Below are 23,252 nucleotides of genomic sequence, written 5' to 3'. Positions count from 1 at the left end.
CCCCAAATTTATGAGCTGCACCGCACACAAGGGTGTCTGCACTGTCTTTATACTTATAACTGATTTATGAGCCACTTGTCCCTTCATATCTTCCTATGTGGAGTGATGTTTCTTGACTGAACACGACCTACAACTAACCGTCTGGACCTTAGCTAAGTTCACAGTGAATCAAGTCACCTTATCTAATTAAACCGAAGCCTTCATAATAAAAATAATGCATAGTCATGAGGACACAGTTGAGGAAATTAAGGCAAAAAAAGAACAACTAATCAGCTACGACATCACCGTCTCATCTCACCTTCACAAAGGTATAAAAATAACTAAGTATAAAGTAGATTTGGCTTTAGGAGTCTGAGTCAAATTGGTACTTTTGGGTACTGTGGGAAATATCACTTCCACAGGATGTCAAAATAAGAGAAGCCATTCAAAATTACAAAATAAAAGCTTATAGTTTCACACAGTCATGTCACCATAAATACATAATAAATAGTTTGGGACCAGATGAGTTAAGCAGGATGTTGCCACTGTGTCGTCTTCAAGAACAGAAATGTGCTATTTAAATTTGAGGAAGTATCTGTCCGTGCACCGTAACAGGACTGTTTCATGCTGAACACCAAACAAGAACAGTTTTTTTTTCTTTTTTTTTTACATCATATAAAATCAATAAAAAATAATCTCTTATGAATTAACTGTAAAATAAATAGTACACAGTTGGAGAAGGTCTGTTGTTTTTAAAGCACATTATTACAGCAGGATAACACCCGCCACCTAACCCGAACATCTCCAGTCAAATATACTGTAAATCATATTCTGCATAAAAAAATATCTGACTGTTGAGTTGTGGTTTCAGTTCTGCTGTAAATGTGTTTATAAAGATCTTATTTTAGTGTATAAACCTGCATATGAACATGCAGCTTTCATTCAGACACATTAAAGAGGCAATATGTAAGTTTAGGCCAGTGACAGAGGCTGTTCACCTGTTTGCTTTGAGTAGTTTTAACAGGTAGATGCTGTTACAGATAGTTTGAGCACTCAGGTCTGCAGATGATTCGCGTCTTTGCCGATTTTTAGATTAGCCAGAAGGCGGCAGAGACAGGACTGCTCTTCACAAACCTGTTATGGGTATGAAATCCTATGATTTATACTGTCTATGTTTATTACGTGTGTCGAACTGTTTCGAGCATTTGGCCAGGAATTACATATTGCCCCTTGAACTTACTTGCATTATTTCAGACCTGCAGTACTTTTCTGTGCTCATACACAGGCCGCTACACTGAAATAAAAACCATTCTTACACATTTCCATGAGCTGTTTTCCCCTTTGTGATAAGTTTGTTAGGTTAATGCTACTCAATGCTACCTCCCAGGTCCATACTGCCGCTCTATTGCGCTCCCAAAGAAACAACAACAAATAGACATGATCACATACAAAAACAGTGACTGAGGTCTGAGTGACAGTTCAGTTGGTGATAATAAAACAGATGCATGGGAAGTAAAGTGCGTTGTAATAACCTGTGTGTTGCTACATGTGGTTGGAAACATTGTGGATGAAGTCGGACATTGCCAGCGAACCCATTCCATGTCTGCGTTCCCGTTCTGCATGCATTTATGAGTAATGGCAACAGAGTCACTGTGAATGTAAACAACGGGAACAAAAAGAATAAAAGAAACGTCTGAGAGTGATGTTAGGTCTATACAAAATATTGGCACATTATCTTATAAACAGTATACTGGATGATGATCGTGTTATTTAAGAGTTACCACTGAACAAATGAAGCATTCAGTCTTTTGTCCCATGGTTCACAGTATTAAAAGTGCACAAATTTTCCACTTGTAATATTCCTCATCGTGTCTCTCTTCTAAAATGTGCTGCACTTCTTCGACTCTCATTAATGCCACTTTAATCTAGTTTCATCTCGACCTGCGGTAAACATAACGCTCCTGACCCCTGATCTTTTCTTACACCTGCGTCTCCACGCCGTTAAGTTTGGGCATCAGGATACGAGGAGTCACCCCGGAGTTGAGGTCCCTCTCAAACTCCAAAAGTTGGCCCATGAAGTTTAGATTCGGCGACACCACCGGACGACGGCTCCGCACGTATTTGTAGGCATCTGTCATTGTCATGAGGGTGTGCTTCATAAGGTAGGCGATGACGACGGTTGCAGAACGAGACACGCCTGCCTGGCAGTGTACCAACACTCCCTGTCCACTCTGATATGCCTCCTCTGTGGATGAGAGCAACAAAACAGATGAAGTCCTTTTGCTAAATTCAAGAAAAACTGGCTTAATACAGTAATATAGTATCATCCCATTACTTAAGACCAAAGTACCTGTGACAGGTATCATTACATCCTAAATGTTCCTGCTTTCATTCAAGACTCCTTAAAACATAATCTGTCTTTTAAACTACAAATTCAACATAATCCTTTTATGACAACCACAAAACAAAAGTTTAGCCTGTCCTTAAAGAAACTTGTCTGAATAGTGAGTCCCTTTTTTTTTTTTTACCACGGCGTAGGCGGCACGAGTGGGATCAAAATTTATCTTCTGAGACAGTCAGTGCCACGGCTTTGGAATGAAATAATAACTGTTGATATAAAAGCTGTTCAATGCATTATTTCTCTTTCTTGAGCAGATGTCATCACAGAAAAAGCTCTTTACCGAGTCACAGTTACAGCTACTAATTAGTGGAAAATGTTGGGCGAGTTACTTAAGTAAAAACGGTGATAAAGTTAGTTTCATTACTCTGTTTAATTTGGCTTTTAATTCAAAAGCCTCCAAACGTCACTCTGAACTCGAAACTTGTAAAAACAGTTTGAAGGTACAGTATTTACTGACCATAGACAGCTACCACAGGCCAGATTCAGAGTGGCACTGCGGCAAACAGATTAATTTGAGTAGGGGTAGTGCGTTTTGGCTGTGGCAGGCTGCAGGGGGTGTCCGAAGAAAACTGAGAAGTTGTGGCAGATTCAACTTTTGGAGAAACACAACCTGATGCAATGCTGTGGTGCCAAATCAGATCAAACCCTCCACAGTCAGTCTGAAATGTGACTAAAACTGAGATTATCCAGGTGGATTCATGGACTCAAGTCTGATACTCTACCTGTTGTGGTCTGGCTTTGTTTATTTCATGTACCCAGCTTCTAAATCCGTGTCTGACTCACAATTTACGTTGCAAAATAGTGACACAAAGAAGTTTAATTTGTGTCTGATGGTTTGAGAAAGAGAGTGGTCAAGCGACATAGAGAGTGAATGACAGTGAAGGAGCACCGGCCTCGATATAGCCGGTTAATCAGCAAAATAATTATTTCCTGATTGTTTCACAATGATTTTGTTCAGCACAAATAAACCTGACACCATCGCACAACCCTATGGTAAGTCATTGCAACGTCTGATTTGGTCTGAATATCACCTTAGCCTCAGTAAGTGCACAAAGCACTCTAGTCCTGAGCTCCTACCACCTCAGAAAATATTAATATCTCAAAGTGCTACCATTATGGCAGTTTATGCAGGAGGCAGACTTATTCACAATGCATTACTCCCCCAACACCGTACTTCACTTCTCTACAACAGTCGGTGCTCACAAATTCAACAATATATCTGAGGCCAGACTCTCACCGATGAACTCAAAAACCTCCTCAAAGTACTGCCGAAGGTTTTGCTTGCTGTTGTCAGTGGCTGGCAGCCTTTTGTAGCGCAGTCCAGAGTTGACGTGGTAGAGCGGCAGGTGTGTGGTCACGTTAACCACGTAGCCGATGTTGAGGCGCAGCAGTAGGTCCAGGTCTTGGGCGTCTCTCTCGTTCCCCAGAAACAGGAAGGGCAGGATGGGACTGACGACGGCGTTCTCCGCATCGGGTGTCATCACACTCTCATCGGACAGAGAGGCCGGCAACGAAGAGGAGAGCGGCAGAGAAAGATGCACTGGAAGAAGACGAGACAGAGAAAGTCGTGTGAGAAGAAGTTATCTGCGGCCACAGAGCAAGAAATTACAAGAACCAAACAGACCTTGAAGTAACTAAATCACCAATGAAATCACTGTATTAGTTAAAGCTAATTAGCAGTATTTATCGGCTGTAAAAGATGTCTGGCCATTAGCACTTTGATTATTTTAGAACTTGCTCGCTGAGATCCAGAGAAGCTGGATGTTCCCAAATGTGTGTGCATCTGTTCAAACCACAAAATTATTTAACACTTCACGGGCGAACAAGCTCCGAATCATGACAGCGTATGCCAAAAACAGACACAGGCTGCAGTCCCAAAAGGGAACAACAGTTTAATTTGGAAACTAACCACAGGGATCTTTTGTTGCTTTCGATAAAGGGTTTAAAATTACTGCACGATGGCATTCATGATTTCAGTGGAAAATTATACGGATTTTACCACTTGGGCACAGGTGAATTGTAAGCTGCTCTTACTTCTGCTGTTCTCCTCATCTTGCTCTCTGTTCAGGGAGTTGAGGGCCAGGTGAAGTGACTGAGCCGTCGGCAGAGAGTGTCCTCCCTCCCTGTCCCTCTGCCAAGGTTTGGGTTTGATGAGTGTGCTCGGGGCGGATGGTGGAGGGGAAAAGGACACAGGTGATGGCGGGGAGGCAGAGCGGGGAGAGGGGGAACGTGGATATGCTGCGTCTCCGTCCTGCTCGAGACAATCGCCCATTCCTCCGTCTTTGGTTTTATTCAAGAGCCTTTTTAGCGAATTACGGCCTTCGTCGTACCCAGATCTCGACCTGTACCCCATGAAATCGAGGGCAGCCATTTTCCCCTGCTGAAGCCGCCGTCGGCCAGCATGGTCTGTTAGCTGAGAGTGCGAGTATTCCTGGAGGTTTTGACAGTCCAGCAGGACAAGGCCTGATCCGTTACTGCCATTTTGGACCTGGCCTGCACAGGTCTTCCCGACACCGCCGCAGTGATTCTTTTGGGCTTTTGAATGGGTCATCTTCTTGGCCAGTTCTTCAGGCCAGATAGTACGCACGCTGTAGTCATCATCGTCAGCTTGAAACATCCCCATCTGATGAGCTGCTCCGATGCCTCTTCCTGGGGGTTTGCCTCGGCGAGGGTTGAATGTCACCACTATGGGGTCGCTGCTGCAGTAGCTGCAGGTAGAGCTGCCTGTCTGAGAGGCTTTGGGGTTGCATCCCGTGACGCAGCTCTGTATCGCCCGCAGAGGGGCCGAGGAGGACAGCGGGGTACAGGGTAGGCATCCCCCTACCAGTTTTTTGCGAAGGATAGCGGGACTCTCGAAGTTTCCGGCTTCACCAGAGCAGGAGGCACAGGGAAGAGGTTTGAACAGGTTTGCTCGGCAGTCAGACACAGTGCTGTTGGAAGAAGAGGTGTTGGAGGTGGAGGCGGTGGAGAGACACCCACCCAGATTTCTCAGGCCCATTTCTTTGCTTCCTCTCTTCACTGCTCCGACATTGTGAACACAGGAAAACGAGGTGGAAGTGCTTCCTCCACCTCCTTGGCAGCTCGCAGAGTGCCCCTTATATCCTCTGCATCTCACCAACCTCCAGCAGCCGCAACTGAACGGGTGGGTGCAGTCGATGGTGCAGGTGTGGTCAGGACTGGGGAAGCCTCCGGCTTGGGAGGAGCAAGAGGATAAGGGTAGAGCATGCAGAATGTGAGGGTGGAGATCCCGGATGTGGGACGGGTGCGGCTGGCTGAGTTGCCGAAACGAGACTGGGACATGGGTGGGTTGGGAGGGAGGGGATGAGGAATAGTTGGAGTTTAGGATGGCAGCATGGGGCACGGGGACGGAGTTGTGGTGGTAGGGCAGACTGTGACTATTATGGCTTTGATGGACAGTTCCCAGTTTGGAATTTTTCTTGTGACCTAGAGAGGGAACTTCACGCTCGCTCCTGTTAAGAAAACTGCCGTTCTCCTTTTCTTTTTCACTCCTGAACTTATGCTGCTGCGCCTGAGCGGGGACGAACTGTAGGACGCCTCCGGGTGAAGTTGACAGCTGACTATGGCGACTTCGCTGCGACTTGTGTTCGGCTCCACCTGGCCTCCCTGCAGTTCCAGTTTTCCTCTCACCTTGTCCTTGATCCAGCTGTGAAGAGGCACATTTCCCCTTGCCACCTTTTACACTTCCGCTACGCCCTAACGAGTTGCTCAATCCACCTCCCCGTCCTCCTTTGTCAACCGAGAGCCTTATATCGATAGTATGTGTGTGAGAGGGAAGCCGTGGGCCAAGAGTTACTGTGCCATTACTGTGGCAGTGGCTAGGGATGTGACTGACGCCCGCTGGGATGACGGGCTGGTCGCCCTTGAATTTCTGCACACGGGATGATCTGCGCTTGCATTCCAAAGTCAGAGATTTACAGGAGGGTGAATAGAAATGGGACTGATGAGGAGGGTGAGCGACATGTCCATTGGAAGAGGCTGATATTTGAGAGGAGTGCTGTGGGATGGTTTGCGGGGAGGCCTCGCATAGGACTAAGTTTTTAGGGCGCTGAATGACCACTATGCGCTCATCAAGAGGAAGGGGAGGCATCTGGGTTTATGCAAAGCTGAGAGAGACAGAAAGAGAGTAGTCAGAAAAATGCTGTAATTTCACAAACACAGGAAAAAATGTGGGGCAGTTTAGACACAAACAGTACATGCAGATGCAAGATTGTTAAACATTTATACTAGTTCTGTTTTTTCTACTGACATAGTTACATTTTAAACAAGGAAACACATAGACAGCAATAGTTTGGTGTCTCTGAAGAACAAATACAAACCAACAACCAACAATGTTGCATCTCAGTGTGACCATTAACACACATTTCCTTTCATACTTTCTGCAAATGAAAGGAGGCATTAGAATAAAGAGAATACCCACTGATGTGCATGTTTCATTTTAATGGTTAACGCCCATTTAAACATGTACATCGCAGTCTGCGACCTGCTTATACCATGGCCACTTTCCCGGACAATTAATGCTCAAGAGTTTTTGCATTCGAATGTAAACTGTCTGCAAGTAATTAGGGTATAAAATTTAAAATCCAGAAATGTACTGTGTATCTGCTGTTTGCTGTTTGCTGCAGCAAATAATCCCAGTTAATCCTGATGGCAGTGAGGCTTTTTAAAAGCTCAGTCACACATCAAATGAGTGGCATTAATAAACCAAGTCGAGGCATGGTAAGTCATGGTAAATTAGCTTTTTCGGGCTCTGTATAATGATGCCTACTTCTTAAAAAAGGACAGAAACTATCTTGCATTCTGCTTCGACACAGAAAACAACACGATGACTATCAAAATGATCTAACACCTCGGTGGGATTCTTCACTTTAGAGTCTGTTTTTAATGCTGGAGAGCCATGTAGCCTTTTTGGAATAAACCAAATTAACCTAATCCTTTGGGCCAATTCGAAACGAGCATTTGTCCAGGACATGGTATAAACAGAAGGTCACCACGTACACAAGGATACAACTCATCTGGAGAGAAAAGTTTATAGCATAAAGAGATTAAGGTACTGTATCTTATAAATATGCAATTTGTAATAAAGTACACATATATAAGATTCCTTTGTATCATTAAGGTGCCTTTATGATTAATGCTACTAATAACAGATTGGTACAGCTACTGCAGGACTTGAAGTGTTCGTAATCATTCGTACATTCATTATAAGGCCGCCCTCAAACGTTAAGATGAAGAATTATTGTGGTTAAAGTGAGAATCCGCCCTCTGATACACACACACTGTTAAATACAATCAATCCGAGATGTTCAGGTCACCCAGGAGTTGTTTGTTTGATGAAGTACTTTAATTTACTTTTTTTTTTTTTTGGCTGCAGGGGCCGGATCAGCTGGGAGGGTGGTTAACATGCTAATGTTAGCATTACAATCCCAAAGCACGAGCTGAGGCCGCCAAAGTACGGAGGTCCGTTTGAAGGTGAGCGAGAGAAGTCCCAGTAGACGGGTTTAGATCAGGGAAAATGTAAATCTAAAGGGTCGGTTTGGATTACAGAAAGGCCCCTATGATAGAAACACGGCTGTATGCCATGACATTTAAACAAGAGTTCAGGGTCCCCCATGAGGAAGATCTCGACAGTGATTGGAGACATCTATGTTCCCCTAGGATGAACTGTAATCCATGTTATTGTCCAGTACTTTGGTTTCAGGAGCACGATCACACCTCAACGTGCGACTTAACCTAACCTTCTTGTCCTCTTTTGCTCTTCTTCCCACCCACCCCCATTTCTTTCTACTCTCCACAGGGTCCTAATTGGAAGGAGTGCTCAGAGTTCACGACTCATTCGTAATCTTTTGTTTGGGTGATGAATAATTTAAACATATCTTGTTGATGTTGTTGGTCCTTGCTAGTGAAAAAAACCTCTCATCAGCCTCAGCTCTGCTGTGTTTAGTACAAATGTTAGTATGCTGACACACAAACTATTGGATATTTTTAAATTAATGATAAATGATAACTCAAGACAGATCTTTTTAGTCTTTTATTTAAGGTACCTCGTCATTTACTGCTGAACTTTGAAGCCTTGTCCTAATTTTTACGTCTTGTTGAATTAAAAGTTAAACCCTTTATTCTCTTTTTTTCTTATTGGCTTTATTTATTATGACATTTTATCATTGTACGGCCATTTATTCATGAATTATCTATTTAAGCAAAGTTCTATTCATTGATGTCTATTTATGTCTATATTTTTTGCTCTGTGAAGCACTTTGAGGTGCATGAGATGGCCAGAGACTCCTAGTCTTATTTTTCAAGTTGACGCTATTTTTTTCATGCACTCTTGGTTATACTGAGCCATGCAAATAATTTATTTGTCACAGATTCGAGAGATCCATCATTTCTGCCATCACCCAAAATAGAGGTGAGTAGTTTCCTCACAGCAATGCACAAAATTACCTTTAAAGCATTCAACAGCAACTCTCCAAAGACCTCACAGTGATTCATTTTAGTTTCTACCGAAGTTATATTGAACAGAGTCTCCACCTCCATTGCACAGTGATTGAGGCAGAAATATATCTCCAAATCCGGACAAACAAAACACAATTTATCTGTATGGCTAGATACCAGGGGGAGGTAAGTGAGAATGTTTTATATAAATGCAGATAAAACAACCTATTAAACTCCTTAATAGATGAAGGTGGAGATGCACCGATGCTACGATTTGGCCACCTAACAACAAACTAGCCTGTAATTGCATCGTACATCACGTATAGTTGTTTTTAAACAGTGTTTATTAAGGTGGATTTTTATTTGAATCTCTCAGGGAGTGGAGGATCATAAAGTTTAAAGGAGGACTTGGGGAGGACAGAACAAAGTGGGTATAAAATTAATACAGAGGGACAGATTATAACGTGACACTGTGAAGCACAGACTACAAGGGAGGAAGGAACATGTCAAAAATAATCTTTGTATGCCTTCAGTCCCCAACACAACACAGATACCGACCCATGGAGAAAGCCAACCACGCTCCAGCGTCCCCATGCTTATATCCACGCACAGACTCTGGTGATGACATCCTCATCTCTCTCTCTCTCTTTTTTTTTTTTCCTTTTTCAGCCTTGCCTGTGGTGGAGGGGGGTGGGGGTTACATTGACCCAGTTTTATCATGGTGGAAGTCACTATCACTCTGATCACTTTTCTCTCACACACACTGTAAACTGCAGGCTGCATAGTGGCCTTTTCACTCAGCTCATAGTCGTAGCTTCAGCAGACAGTAAGTAATACTAAAGTAAAGTACAAGCCTCATCGATGCATTTCTCTGGAAGCATTACATCATCTTGTGTCTGAAATCTGAGTAGGAAATGCACTCATTCACATTACACACAGTCAAATCTGCAACATGACATGACGTGTACATTTATTTAGATACAGTACTTAAAGGTTTTCTATGTAACATTTATGCCAGAACCCCACTGGGCACGTCTCTGCAACGTCGAGGCCGCAATGCTGATTCGGTCTGTTCTCTATGTGACTTCAAATCTCACCAGGAGAAGCAGAACGATCAGTTTAGTTTATGTGCTTCTACCACAAGAAAATAGGTTACATATTTTAATTGTTGTCATCCTCCGTGGCTGTGAAATGAAATCAACACAGAAGTGCCAAAAACTGCAGTTCTTTGAACGTCCACTTGAGGCTGGCTGCAAAACAGTCAGCATTTTACTGATTTATCTGTGTTAATCAACGTTCTAACATATGTTTTTGATGTTGAAACACAAGTTTTTCCAATGTGCCTCGCTTTGCTCAGCCAGCATTTGAAGTGAAGCCAATGCAGAAGTGCCAAAAACTGCAGTTCTTCAAACGTCCACTCGAGGCTGGCTACAAAACAAGTCAGTCTCCATGTCCCCATGTTAAAATGTCCAACTTCACAGCAGAAATGTTTACAGCCTGGTACAAAAAACAGTTTTGGTCTCTGTAGCTAATTTCACAGATTGGTGCAAAGGAGACATTTTAGTTTTGATACTACGGTCCTACAAACAGATGATATTCATTTTGAATGCAGTACTTGTACTTAAATAAAGGAATTGAGTATTTCTGCATTTGTGTTCATCCAGATTTGAAATATTTTTGGTTTAAGACTTTTAACCTTTTGACAGAACAACACAAACACTGAGAATCTGAATACCCTGTCATCACTGTAGGTTTGTTCTCTCGACCTGAGGGCGAAAGGACTCAACTAAAAACTTGTTAAATGTGTGTGCGAGCACTGTTAAATAGCAGGTTAATTGAAATGGTGTTTAATTAACTGTGTATGTGAAATAACTCCACTCGGGTGGTCCTAATTAATCTGTCTTTCTAACACACTAATGGAATCTGGTAAAAGGCTGTAAGCCACTCGCTCTGCCAACATACAGTACACGCTGAGTGCTGTCGTGCTCAATCTGCTTCACTTGGAGCAGCCAAACAGTACAAAGTGTATATATTTGTTTGATGCTTGTCAAATGTGGAAACTGTTATCACAGAAACAGACTTGTTCTCTTCAGTTTGTGACAGTTTTTCATTATTGCCCCCTTGTTAATAGCTTCAATTGCCAGATCTGAGATCCGAGGTGGCAGCCGATCTGGCAGCTCTGATGAGAAAACAAAAAAACAGAGAGCGGCAGAGACAAAAAGGGAATGAGCTGACTTGGAAATAGAAATATGAGCTCTGTGTCTTGCTTATTCTTGTTTTGCTGTTTGTTTGTTTTTCGGTTTATCTCCCTGGCAGTATGTGGCTGGCTGTGCAGGTCTCAGTAACGAGACAAACCTGGCTTTCATCTAGCAATCACTCCTGCTATAAAAGCTTGGTCAAGACACTGCTCTGATGTCAGATTATCCTGCTCCTTTTGTTAGTTTTAGGTTAAGCACTTGTACCATTTCAGCGTCTACTGATTAACCAGTGTTACCCTTGAGTACTCATTCAAGTTTTTAAAGTGTGCCTCGCTTTTGTCTCTCCAGGGCTCTCTACTGTATCCTCTATTAAGTGGCTACCTCCGTGGCTGTGAAGTGAAGCTGAACGTTGAAGTGCCAAAAACTGCAGTTCATCAAACGTCCACTTGAGGCTGGCTACAAAACGAGTCAGTCTCCATAAGTCCCCATGTTAAAATGTCCAACTTCACAGCAGAAATAAACATGTTTACAGCCTGGTACAAAAAACAGTTTTGGTCTCTATAGATAATTTCCACGTTCATGACAACTGTACTGAGGGTGAATTTATATAGAACTCACCCATTCAAATTATATTAAGGCTTAAGGTTATGCAGAATTAAGAGTGTGATCGCTTTGATTGGCAGGTGGATGCTGTTACAGATGGCTTGTTTGAGCACCCAGGCGTCCTTCAACCCGCCTCAGGTCCTCTAATGATTCACGTCTTTGCTGATTTTTGAGATTAGCCGGGAGGTGGCAGAGGCAGGACTGCCAAGATGACGGCCACCAGTGCCACCACCACCACTCCATCTGGGGCACCAGCCACCACCACCTGCCTTTTTGTGTTAAAATTTTAGTGGCAACTGCCCAAAGCTCAAAATGTAGCAGTTAAATAATTAAAAAATGATCCTCCTTATTAAAATTATTAAGAAAAGAATCACTCTCTTCAGACGTGTATAGGTTTTAGATAGATTGATAGCATTGCCATTGGAACTTTTTACAAATAATGTTAAGGTGACAGCTTTCTCCCTGTCAAATACCCACATCTCTCTTAATTTAATGTTTAATAAACTATGTTCTCTACATTTTGGGTCCAAATCGTAACACTCGGCTCAGTCTGATGGCCAAAACTGACCTCTTTCTTTCTTTTGGATCTGTAACGTATAACTGTTTAAATATGCAATATTGCAGACTATGGCCAGGCCACATTGGCACAATCTCAACTCCTATGTGTGCTCATACTCAGGTGGTAGCTCATCCATTTTTGTAGGAGTCATAGCCAAGAGCACGACTCACATCAGTATGTGAGATTGCGTAATATATCTACCAGGCATATGACTTCAGAAGCCGACAGTAAAGTGTGAAGTAAGTTATGAGCTGCTTCTCAGGAGAGCTGAAGCAAAACAGCAACTGAGGATCGTATATGAAATTCTTGACAGCGTTAGCTACTTACACCGGGCTGAATAAACATGTGATAGATCAAGGTGAGGAGAGGCAAATGTATGCACATGCATTAGGGACATATTAGCATTTAAGGAATAGACGCTAAGAATTCAAGCTCATGAGCTGAAATAAGAATTCACACAGATAAAAAAGAAGACGAGTGCCACTCAGTTCCTCTTATTAAGAGCTGCATGAACCTGCAGGGGAGATCATGACACCCTCCAGAAGAATGAAGATCTTTACAGAGCCACAAAGAGGACATTGGTGCACATACTAATGTTTTTCCTGCTGGTTTAACACTTGTGTGTGTGTGTACTGATGTGCATGAAATGACAGAGCCTCACACACAGGACAGGAAGACAGCTGAGAGTCGACTATAAAGGATATCACAGTGTCGATTCAGGCAGCGTGGCATACAGTGTCTCCAGCTGCAGCTGGGTTGATGCAGTGAGCTTTTTGGGGGGACAAGCTGTTGAGGGGGCTGGTGTTTTTTGAAAGCATATGGCTGTCTGGCCGTGCAAGATTGATGGGGATCTTTCCATACCCTTCTCTCGCTCTCTCTCTCTCTCTCTCTCCGCCCGGGCTTTTCTGCAGCTCCTTCATCAAAAAGACACCTGACAGCTAAAACACCCACGCAGCAGAGTGGACAACAGCGGAGCAAATAATGCGAGGATGTGCTGCTAAATTACTGGCTCGTAAAATTGCTTGAGAATCCTCTGCTGCATGAAAAATATTTTTTTCCATCACAGTGAAAGGAAAGAAAAAGGGCTTTTGAAAATGGTGGATGGCAGGCGAAATTAGTCATCTGAGTCACTTCCTTCCAGAGGCGGATGAGCAGGCTGTTTCCGTCAGAGGACAATCTACATCTCGACATTTTTATTCATATTTAGCTCTGAGTTGGCACAAAATGACAGACGGCCGGTTGCGCTTCACTCTTTACGTCGCCTTCCTCACAAATAAACAAACTGACAGATGGGCAGCGAGAGCTATGGGCGCTAAGCAAACGGGAGATGTTGATGTTAATGTACCCAACAGCACCGAGGGTCAAACAGTTGGTGTCACGGATCCTACGGGAGTTTCTACATCGTCACGCAGACTCAGCAGGTTCACTGTGGAGCTGATGATGTGACTGAAAATCAATGAACAGGTTTTTAACCATGCGGTAACCTCTGTGAAATCTAGCCAATGCTGAAGTGCCAAAAACTGCAGTTCCTCAAACGTCCACTTGAGGCTGGCTACAGAAGTGAATCAGTCTCCATAAGTCCCCATGTTCAAATGTCCAACTTCACAGCAGAAATGTTTAATGTTTACAGCCTGGTACAAAAAACTGTTTTGGTCTCTATGGCTAATTTCACCGTTCATGACAACTGTACTGAGGGTGAATTTATATATAAATCACCTGTTCAAATTATATTCAGGCTTAAAGTTATGCAGAATTAACAGTGTGACCGCTTTGATTGACAGGTCTCTGTCATTACAGGTGGCTTGTTTGAGCAACCAGGCTTCATTCAACCTGCTTCAGGTGCCCCAACGATCACTCCCGGAGCTTCACATACAGCCTTTCAGAAACCTGTGGTGACAGCCAATGTTTACACTGTCTGTGGTTCTTACATTACTAGATGGGTCAAATAATGCAATTACACAGTGTCTAATTCGAGGTGAGGCTACACAAGAAAGAGGTGTGATATGAAAGAAACAATGACAATATGGGAAATAAATATATTTGTTTTCTTGCTGAGAGGTACACAAGAATAATTATGTGCCAGCTAAGACTGGTTCGACTGGTGACTTCGACAGAAATGTCATGTTACCTACATGCATGTCGTTTAGTGTGGTTTATTTTTCCATGTGTCAGACTTGATTTATGTGTTTTATACTGTGCATGCAGTTAGTCCAAAACAACTTCAACATTAATATCCCTCATTTTTTTTTGTTTTGTGCATGCATTAAGTAGTATAAGTGTGTCCTAAATGAGGTTTCTAATATTTTATTGTTTATTATATTTATTCTGCATGCTTTTATTCACAATCTCGATAACGTTGTACATTCTGTTTTTAGGGTGACTTTGTAACATCTGTCCAGAGACTACAGATGAAAAATAGCCTCTTGGCTAACTCTGGCACATTTACAGAAATGTTTTATTAATGTGCACTGTCCCTGTTAAATAAAAGTAGGGCTCAAAGGCAGCTTGTTTGTTTTTTTGTATGGATTAAAGAAACAAGATATCAAATTTTAATACATGAGTTTTAACGATGCTGGCAGTTTTCATGTTAACATAACTTGGCTGTAGCTTCATATTTATCTGAAAGACATAAATGCTGCCTTTACTTGAACGCTTAAACTGTGGATATTGAAGTCCAACCTCTCCTTTCTCTTTCAGTGAAATTACACCAACATGTTTGGGAGAAGTCGCTCTTTAGTTGTTATATAAAGACAGGGTGAGCTTCAGTCTTTTGTCAGTCGCTGTGAGGCCACTTTCAGACCTGAGTGCCAAAATATAATTTGAGACGGTTTCTATTCTGTTTCTGTTTGTTGTGTAAAAGAGCAGCTTGCCTGCAAATAGCAGGCTAGATAGAAAACAAGCTGTGTGAGCACTTGATTGACAATGAAGGACTCAAAGGAAAATACATGGTTAGTTCCTTTGTGTGTTTATAAGGTGGTCGTTTTCATCTCTTTTCTTAATCTCCAGGAGTGTGCAGGGATTGTCCGCCGTCAGATTGAAGAGACAGAATCAGACACGTTATTGTACATGTTATGATGGAAGTAAAAGAAAAAAAGCCTTCAGCTATCAGCAAATGTTGTTCTCACGAATGGAAAGAAAGCCTTTCCTTAGCCTGCACAGATGTTGATATCAGAGGACAAGCTGACAAATCAGCAGAGAGGCAGAAAATGATCAAGCTTATCACGATTTAAGAAGCCAAACATTAAAAAAAACACACACACTCTCTGATAGATCTGATGAAAACACATTCGCCTGTTCACCAAAGCTCTGTGGGTAGCATTCAATTTAGCACCAAAATGAGGTTAAAGTCAGCTTTTAAGAAACACAAATACTGTGCACAGCATTGCAGTAATGCTTTGACACCGATGTCACAGCAGCATGCAGAGTCTCCCCTTTAACATCCACCAGGGTGGAAATGTTAATTGTAACTGTGGCAGAATGGGCCTTAGATGAAGAAAAGCAGCAGAGAGTGAAGCGCTTCCTGCCTACCGCAAATATGATATGAATGATAATGACTACTAAAGCACCCAGTACAGATGGCCGCCGGCCAAAATGGGTGGAAATCACTTTTTAATGAGATATTCAACCCCAAACTTCTATAACTTCAGCCCTTCAGTTACCAACAGCGCCGTGAGTCATTGTGTAATCAGATTTATCGGCACAGAGAAATGAATAATTAGTTCCGCTCACACTGCAGCTTTGGAAGACTATTTTAACCCTCGTGTACTTTAAAATAGTACAAACGTTGGTGCATTGTTAAGATCTGAGGCATGTATTTTATTTTCAGACCTCGTCACGTACAAATAAAGTGACGTTAATCTTAAATCGCACTGTGAAGTGAAGTGGAGCAACAGAAAACAATCAAAAAAAGGGATACATTTGGGATTTCTATGACTAATCAGGCTTAAATTGCTAATCTCATGATGTAAGACTTTGGCATAGGAATGCAATGATTAACCAATTTCATTTCATTAACAGCAGTTAAAGACGTCACAGTTCTGGCTCAGCTACAGTTGTTGACAGTATAATTAGTGTTTCAGAGCTTCCGGGTCTAAAAAAACCCCTGAATTTTTCCTAATGGTCAGCAGGGGGCAACACCGTTGGTTAAAACCAAGTAGCAACCTCCGTGACTGTGAAGTGCCAAAAACTGCAGTTCCTCAAACGTCCACTTGAGGCTGGCTACAGAGCAAGTTAGTAAGCTAATAAGCTAATAAGCTCCCATATTAAAATGTCCAGAAATAAATGTTTGCAGCCTGGTACAAGAAACAGTTTTGGCCTCAACAGGTGCGCGCCTTTACAGAAGGCTTGTTCGAGTACCCAGGCTTCATTCAGCCGGCTTCAGCTCCACCGATAATCCATGTCTTTGCCCATTTTTGGATTAGCCGAAGGCAGCAGAGGAAGGACTGGCAAGATAGATGGACAAGATTTTAAGCTTCAAAATGAATCTTAAGAAACATGTGGGTGACGTCACCAGAAAAAAAAGTCAGTTTATATGTAAGCTAAGGAGAAAATGACCCAAATTCTTCACTTTAGACAGTTTCCTAGAGAGTTATTATGGAAATTATGGTCACATTTTAGAGAAAAACAGACGATATAGCAGGGTAAACTTTTGGGTGGGGCTACCTTGTGATCGACAAGTCATTTTCAGTGAGTCCGTCAACACAACAGACACAAAACTCAGATCAAACCATCAAATGGTGATTAAATATGATTTGGTTACTGCATTGCCTGTTTCTTACCTCAAATGTTAACACCTCAAATACGAGAATGCTTGTGGCCAGGCAGGCCAAACTTGCACCAATTAGCTCCACACTCTCATCCAGATATGGTCACTTCTGGCTTTGCAAAAACCAAAATGATTTGAGGCTTCAGAACGGCTGACGTCATGGTAGGTTTACACTTGGCTACAGTACACTCAGTGCTTCTGTCACTTACAGTCAATGACGTAGCGGTGAGATAAGACTTAAGGGCTTTGAGTGCAACCTAAACCAACAGCAACAAAACAGGGAAAGGAGCATGCCATCATTTATAAATGAATGCTCACCAAAACAGCACGCAATCCCCACAAGGGAAGAACATCTGCGTGACAGATGTTCTCGGTTTCCTTCTTTCATTTTTACAAAAACTGCAAAAAAACAAACAAACAAAGACTCTCATCTGATTTTGTACATAAACGTATTATTGTGAAATAAATAAATTGATTACAATCGTAAAACCTTCAAACTCAGACCGTCCTCAGACTTTAATCATCCCATGAAAATCTATAATCATCTCTAATGCATCCCTACTTGGGATGTGAACAAGAAAACGACTTCCTGCTCTGTGTAATGAGTTAGCTGTGACTCAGTGTGTTTCGTCAACAACGGCACGATAATGAGACAATAATGACACAGTGATGAGCCTTTGTGTTAATTAGTACGCATTATCAAATCGTCTACAATACTGCTGCCATTGTTTGACTCCACATCACAGCACTGCATTAAAAGACAAAATATCTCAGAGTTGCCTTCTAATCTATGTTAATGTTTTACTAAATGTGTTTTTCACTGTAATCTGCTTCATTTCAGAGAGTCTTATCAGAGCTCACACCACTACAGGCTAAAATAATTACATCATCTAATCTCCACAGTCAGCGGACATAAAATGATGGAAGCAACTGACACAAAGTAGCCAATCAGAGGGCAGCATGGTCTGGAACATTCAGTCATCTCTTCCATCCCTCCACTATTCAGTCAAACTGACTTTTAGGACACACAGTATCATCATCCCAACAAAGAAAGGGGATCAGTGGCACTCCATAACAGTGTTTTTTTTTTTTGGTCTAATATTTTTTATTAGCAAACCAGTGCTCATCAGTTACAGACAGCACAATGAGTTTGATCATAAAAAGAGCTAGATTATAAAGTAAAGGCATACTGTAAGATTAAAGACAGCTTCACCTCCAATTTAATGAGAAATCCTAAAATAGAAAAGCAGCTTAGAGAAAGGTTTAGTGGTTGGTTGGGATTGGAGCCCTACGTCACATAAAGATAAGAAGAGCAGTAATATGCTTCGAATATATTTTAAACTCTGTCATTGTTCAACTGACATTGTAGTCCGATGCTTGTGCCGAAGTATTCCTGTCCACCAAATGTCATCCAAACTTTGAGTCGTAGACTTTTGAGTGTATAACTGCGTTCACAACAAGCGGCAATCTCTGTTGCTGTTGAAGTGCGGAAACTGCAGCTTCTTGAACGGCCACTTTAACCTCCGTAAGTCCCCATGTTAAAAACTTCACAGCAGAAACAAACAGCCTGGTACATTCATTCATGACAACTGTACTGCTGAAGCTAAAGTGGCTGTGGTGAATACCAAAATGTACAAATGTTATGTTGTACTATGTTTTATATTTATATTTGGGCGGTCAAATGTTGCAGCTGCAATCAGTGAAGAAGAAGAAGAAGAAGTGGCAAAAAGTTGTGATTATCTCACGATGGTTGTACTCGAATTGAGACACTACCCTGCAGAAATAAGCACACTGGACCAGGAAGTACACAGTATACACAGCGTACTACATAGAGGTGTACAAACGGAAGTATCCGTATTTCTGAAATCCTGCAAACAAACAGACGTGGTGTAAAAAACATAATGATTCAGATTATTTGGGGGAGGGAACGTGGTCTCACATTACACTCTGAGCGAGCGTGTCCTATGCCGGCATTTGATCTATGTTTATTTTGAGTGTATTTTGATCTGAATAAGAGAAGAAGTTACTGCTTTCTCACATACACAGAAACTTGTTGAATCATGCAAGCTCAGGTTCAGGGTTTCCCAATGTGTACTGCACGGCTTTTCCCCTCTGAAAAACAACACCAAAAACAATCTGGCACTGTTCTATTCGACAGAGAAGTGTTCAACTTGAACAAAAAAAAATCAACAGCAGCATCTGTTAGTTGCGGCAACAGTCTGTTTGTATCCCCCGTCTAGAATTTATGCCAGACCGTCTTCATATCCTTGACGAAAATCTCTAAGAAAGTATGAGTGTGCATGAAAACAACAACAACAACACAGGATGCCCAGAGGCCGCACAGCGTCTCCATCAGCGTCACAACTGGCCTGCAGCATCAACATTTAGAAGAAGGGATTTAATGAAATTATTATTATTAATAGAAGGAGTGATTGAGGTTATGCTTGGAGTATTCATTCTTGTCTGGAGCCACTAAGAGTCAAAACTCTGCTGTGTAAGTCACAGTTAAATGTCTAATTTCATGTTTTAACACTGATGTCAATGGCGTTTTTTCATCCGAGGTGTCCTGTACATCAATACAGGCGACATTAAGTAGCATTATTTGTCTTTTAACACATGTTTTTCTAAGCAATCGTGTAACATTTCTACCATGAAATAACAGATTTTAAATCATGCTGATGCTGCATTGGCTTGAAATCAGGTGAATTGTGTCTGTCTGTTCCCACACGATGTAACTTTGTGCTCTGGGTACGATCTCGTGACGCTTTACAGCACTAAAAGTCACACCACCAACTATTTCACTGATTTTGGTGAAACTGGATCATATTTTATGGAGACAATGTTTTCTGGTTTTCCCTCAAAATTCCTCTGGCTGCTCCACCTCAACTCTCTGTGACTTTCAGAGTGTCCTGATGGACAGTGAAGTAAACTGCTGCCAACTGTAGCTGCTGTCAGCTCACTTGGTTAGCCGTGCTGCTCGGACTATGAGCTCAGAGCACCGGGGGAAGAGTGTCTATACACTGATACCACGGCTCTTCGGACCACCGGGAGATTTGCAGGGCGAGCCGGCAACATACTCGGGCTCAGCAGTCGTAGAGCATGGCAGAGGTGAAGAGGATGTTGATGGAAGAAGCTAAGAAGAGAAAAATAAAAAACTGGGACTGACTTTTAGTCGTTGGCGAGAGCTTGGTGGAATAGGACAGACGCCGAGCTGGGCTTCTTGTTGTTGGACTAGTGAGTAATATTAGTTGGCTGCTTTGTCTCGTGTTGTTACACTCGCTTGAGCAGTTGTTAGCAAAGTTGTCGACTCACTAGTTTTTGATCTTAAGTAACAAATACATGTGTGTGGCTGTCTGCATTTACCACCCAGTGGGATTGTTGACTTTCACTAGATTGTACATTTTAAAATGGATGACAAATAGCTTTCTATCCCTGAATAATAACAGATAGATACATTTTGTGGGTAATGGGTAAAGGTAGAGGAACACACGTGGTCAACACATCAACCAACAATCACGTCTGTTTAGAGTTTCTAGTCCTTCTGACCTTTGGTTGGACAAAAAAAAAGGCATTTTAAGACGTCACCTGAGCATTATGATGAACATTTTTCCCCCTATTCTGAAGTTTCATAGACTAGTGTTGTGTATCTTGACCTCTCTTGACAATAATCTTAAAGTAATGTCCATCGCTGAAGACATATTTCATAAATATCTCATCTCTCTCTTCCTGAGCAATCCCTTTGTTTCATTGTAAACAGACAGCTGCAGAGTTAATCCGTTTAGCTGATTTTTTAAAATTGTATCTTTGCAATCATGTAGAATATGAGATCGGACAAATACGCTGGATCTTTACTGAGAGACTCGAAGCAAATTGAATTATTGTTACACTGAAATATTACACCGTCACCAGTAATGGCTGCCCATTGTTTTATAAGGAAAAGGGGGGTGGGTGGATGAAAGAATTGAGTAAACTGTACAGTCTCTTATAGTTCAGGCCAAGAGACCAATATATGAAGTCAGAGCAGTGAGCTGCAGAGCACAGATAGTCATGTTAGGAGGGCCATATTAACACCAAGAACATCGTTTAAAGCAGGTTTAGGTTGTAAATTAGTTGTCCGACATTCCTGGAAATGCACTGCAGTGATTCTTTAGTGTCTTGCTTGTGAAGTTAGAGCCTCTTACATGAACAATCTGCCACGGTCTAACCACAGTTATTCTTGTTTTTTATGCAGATAAATGAACCTTAAAAACATCATTTTGATTTCCAAATGAAGCTCTCGTCAGTCGGTCAGCATACATGTGTGTCTGCAGCTCTGCAGCTTCATCCTCTCACATTTAATTTCTGCTGTTTTCTGTGCACAGCTGTCACTGTTGACTCTGAAATGTATGTCAATAAATCACTGGTTGCTGCTATTCAAAATACACAACGTGCTTGCGTGCTGCACGCCTCGCTCCTGTATCAGCTCTTTGTTGCATCTTTCAGCATCAACACACACAAATAAACCACATTTTTACTGTTTACCTCTGCATTGTTGTTCATATATGCAGGCCTGTTCTGCAGGCCAGTCATGGAAAATCTATCTCTTGTTTACACTAGTCGCTAGATGGCGCAATGCCTAATTTCTGTGTATTTTTTTATTATTTCTTTTTAAATCGCATCTTCGTTGCACACATTTCTTTGAACCTTTCTCATGATGAGAAGTGAAGCTGATGTGGTCGACAGCCCTAAAGCCCATCAGGCCTGTGCTTTTACTTACTCTGATCAAAGTGTGGATGCTTTTTCACGTGTTTGCAGTCATTTGTCTCCATAAATAACACACGCTTTTATTATGGCAACGCTCATAACTGCTCAGCTCAATCGATTCATCGCATGCTTTGGCATCAATCTGACTGTAAATCCATAAAAATGCATGAGAAGCATCAAGGCATTGAGGTTTTTTTTTTATTATCCGAACCTGTAGTGCTGTGACAGCCGCTGCACTAAAACACAGCCGGCTGATGGAGAGGAGGAGAGAGAGGGGGGGGACTCACAGGCGGACAGGCCGAGCAAGACCCGATTACAACAATAAGTAACGTTACTAATAAGAAACATCACTTACATCAACAGTGGCAGTCCTGGAGTTTGTTCATCATTTGTGCGCAGCGGGATGAGAAATCCTCATGTCTGTTAGTGGACCGAGCAGCTCGACCCGATGCGTTGGTATGATCCAGATGTGTAACACCTTCCCTGCCTGCTCGATTCCTTCATGTATTTAAAAAAAATAATAATAATAAAAAAAAATGGAAATGGTAATAGTGGAAGAGGATGCACAGCTCTGCCTCTCTTAGGATGAATGAATGAATAAATAAAAATGTGATCAGGGGTGCTTTTGGCTAACTCAGCTGGCGTCACGTCTGAGCGTGTGTCACTCTGAGCTGCGATGCGTGTGTGAGGAGACACTGACGGGGGAGGTGGGCTCTATTGTCTCCACTGTGGATGACATCATCCCAGACCAATGGCGAAACACACGAGATGAAGGGCTCAGGGGCGAGCACGCAGCACGTGCGGGCTTGGTGGAGAAGGAAGAAGAAGAAGAGGAGGAAGAGGAAGAGGAAGGAGGAGATGATGCTGAACAACAACACTGCAAAAATAAAATAAATTAACAAGTAAATAATAATTCAAGTTCAAGTCAACTTTATTATCAATGCTGCGTTTCTCCCTTATTCCTGTGCAAACAGCAACAAACATGAAATATATAAGATATAAGTAAAAGATATAAAAAAAATTAAATAAAATAAAAATATACAAGACATCCAAGAAAAGACAGTGGCAAATCTGGAAGATATAGATAGTAGAAGATATAATAATAATTTAGTTTGAAATAAAAATATCTTAAAGATGAGCGATGGAATGTAACTAAATAGTACATTTGTTCTTTAGTAAAGTACCTCATGTAACTAAATAGTACATTTGTTCTTTAGTAAAGTACCTCATATTTGTACTTAAGTAGGCTTCAATACTTGAGTACTAGTACTACTGCACTACTTTTCTAATGCAAATATTTTACTCTTTATTTAAAGGTCCCATATTTGACACTTTTCCAGTGTTTTTATTTGAAGTTTTGATATTCATATTAAGATATATTTGTAACACTTTAATTTAGTGTTGGTTTAATCCAGATGCAGCAACCTCCATGGGTGTGAAGTGAAGCCAATTAAAGTGGAAAAACTGCAGTTCCTCAAACGTCCACTTGAGGCTGGCTCCATGAGTCCCCATGTTAAAAAGTCCAACTTCACAGCAGAAATAAACATGTTT

The 23,252-nt window shown here is 41.8% G+C and overlaps 1 protein-coding gene across 2 annotated transcripts; it reads right to left on the bottom strand.

Annotated features, from left to right (window-relative positions):
- Positions 1–716: 716 nt before the first annotated feature.
- Positions 717–22,492, bottom strand: LOC104926337 (uncharacterized). Of its 2 annotated transcripts, none has more exons than XM_010740172.3 (4): positions 22,057–22,492; positions 4,415–6,504; positions 3,618–3,920; positions 717–2,224 (listed from the first exon to the last, which is right to left on the bottom strand). In XM_010740172.3, exons 2-4 carry the CDS (start codon positions 6,486–6,488, stop codon positions 1,959–1,961), a joined length of 2,643 nt encoding a protein of 880 aa, XP_010738474.1. In that variant the 5' UTR covers positions 6,489–6,504; positions 22,057–22,492; the 3' UTR covers positions 717–1,958. The 2 variants fall into 2 exon arrangements, with proteins under 2 accessions (XP_010738474.1, XP_019115077.1); XM_019259532.2 differs by lacking the exon at positions 22,057–22,492 and adding an exon at positions 9,392–10,065.
- Between the last annotated feature and the right edge of the window lie 760 nt (positions 22,493–23,252).

This window comes from Larimichthys crocea, chromosome XXII, assembly GCF_000972845.2.
Source record: "Larimichthys crocea isolate SSNF chromosome XXII, L_crocea_2.0, whole genome shotgun sequence".
In the NCBI taxonomy this organism is placed as follows: Eukaryota; Metazoa; Chordata; class Actinopteri; family Sciaenidae; genus Larimichthys; species Larimichthys crocea.
This window is presented reverse-complemented; position numbering and strand designations above follow the sequence as displayed.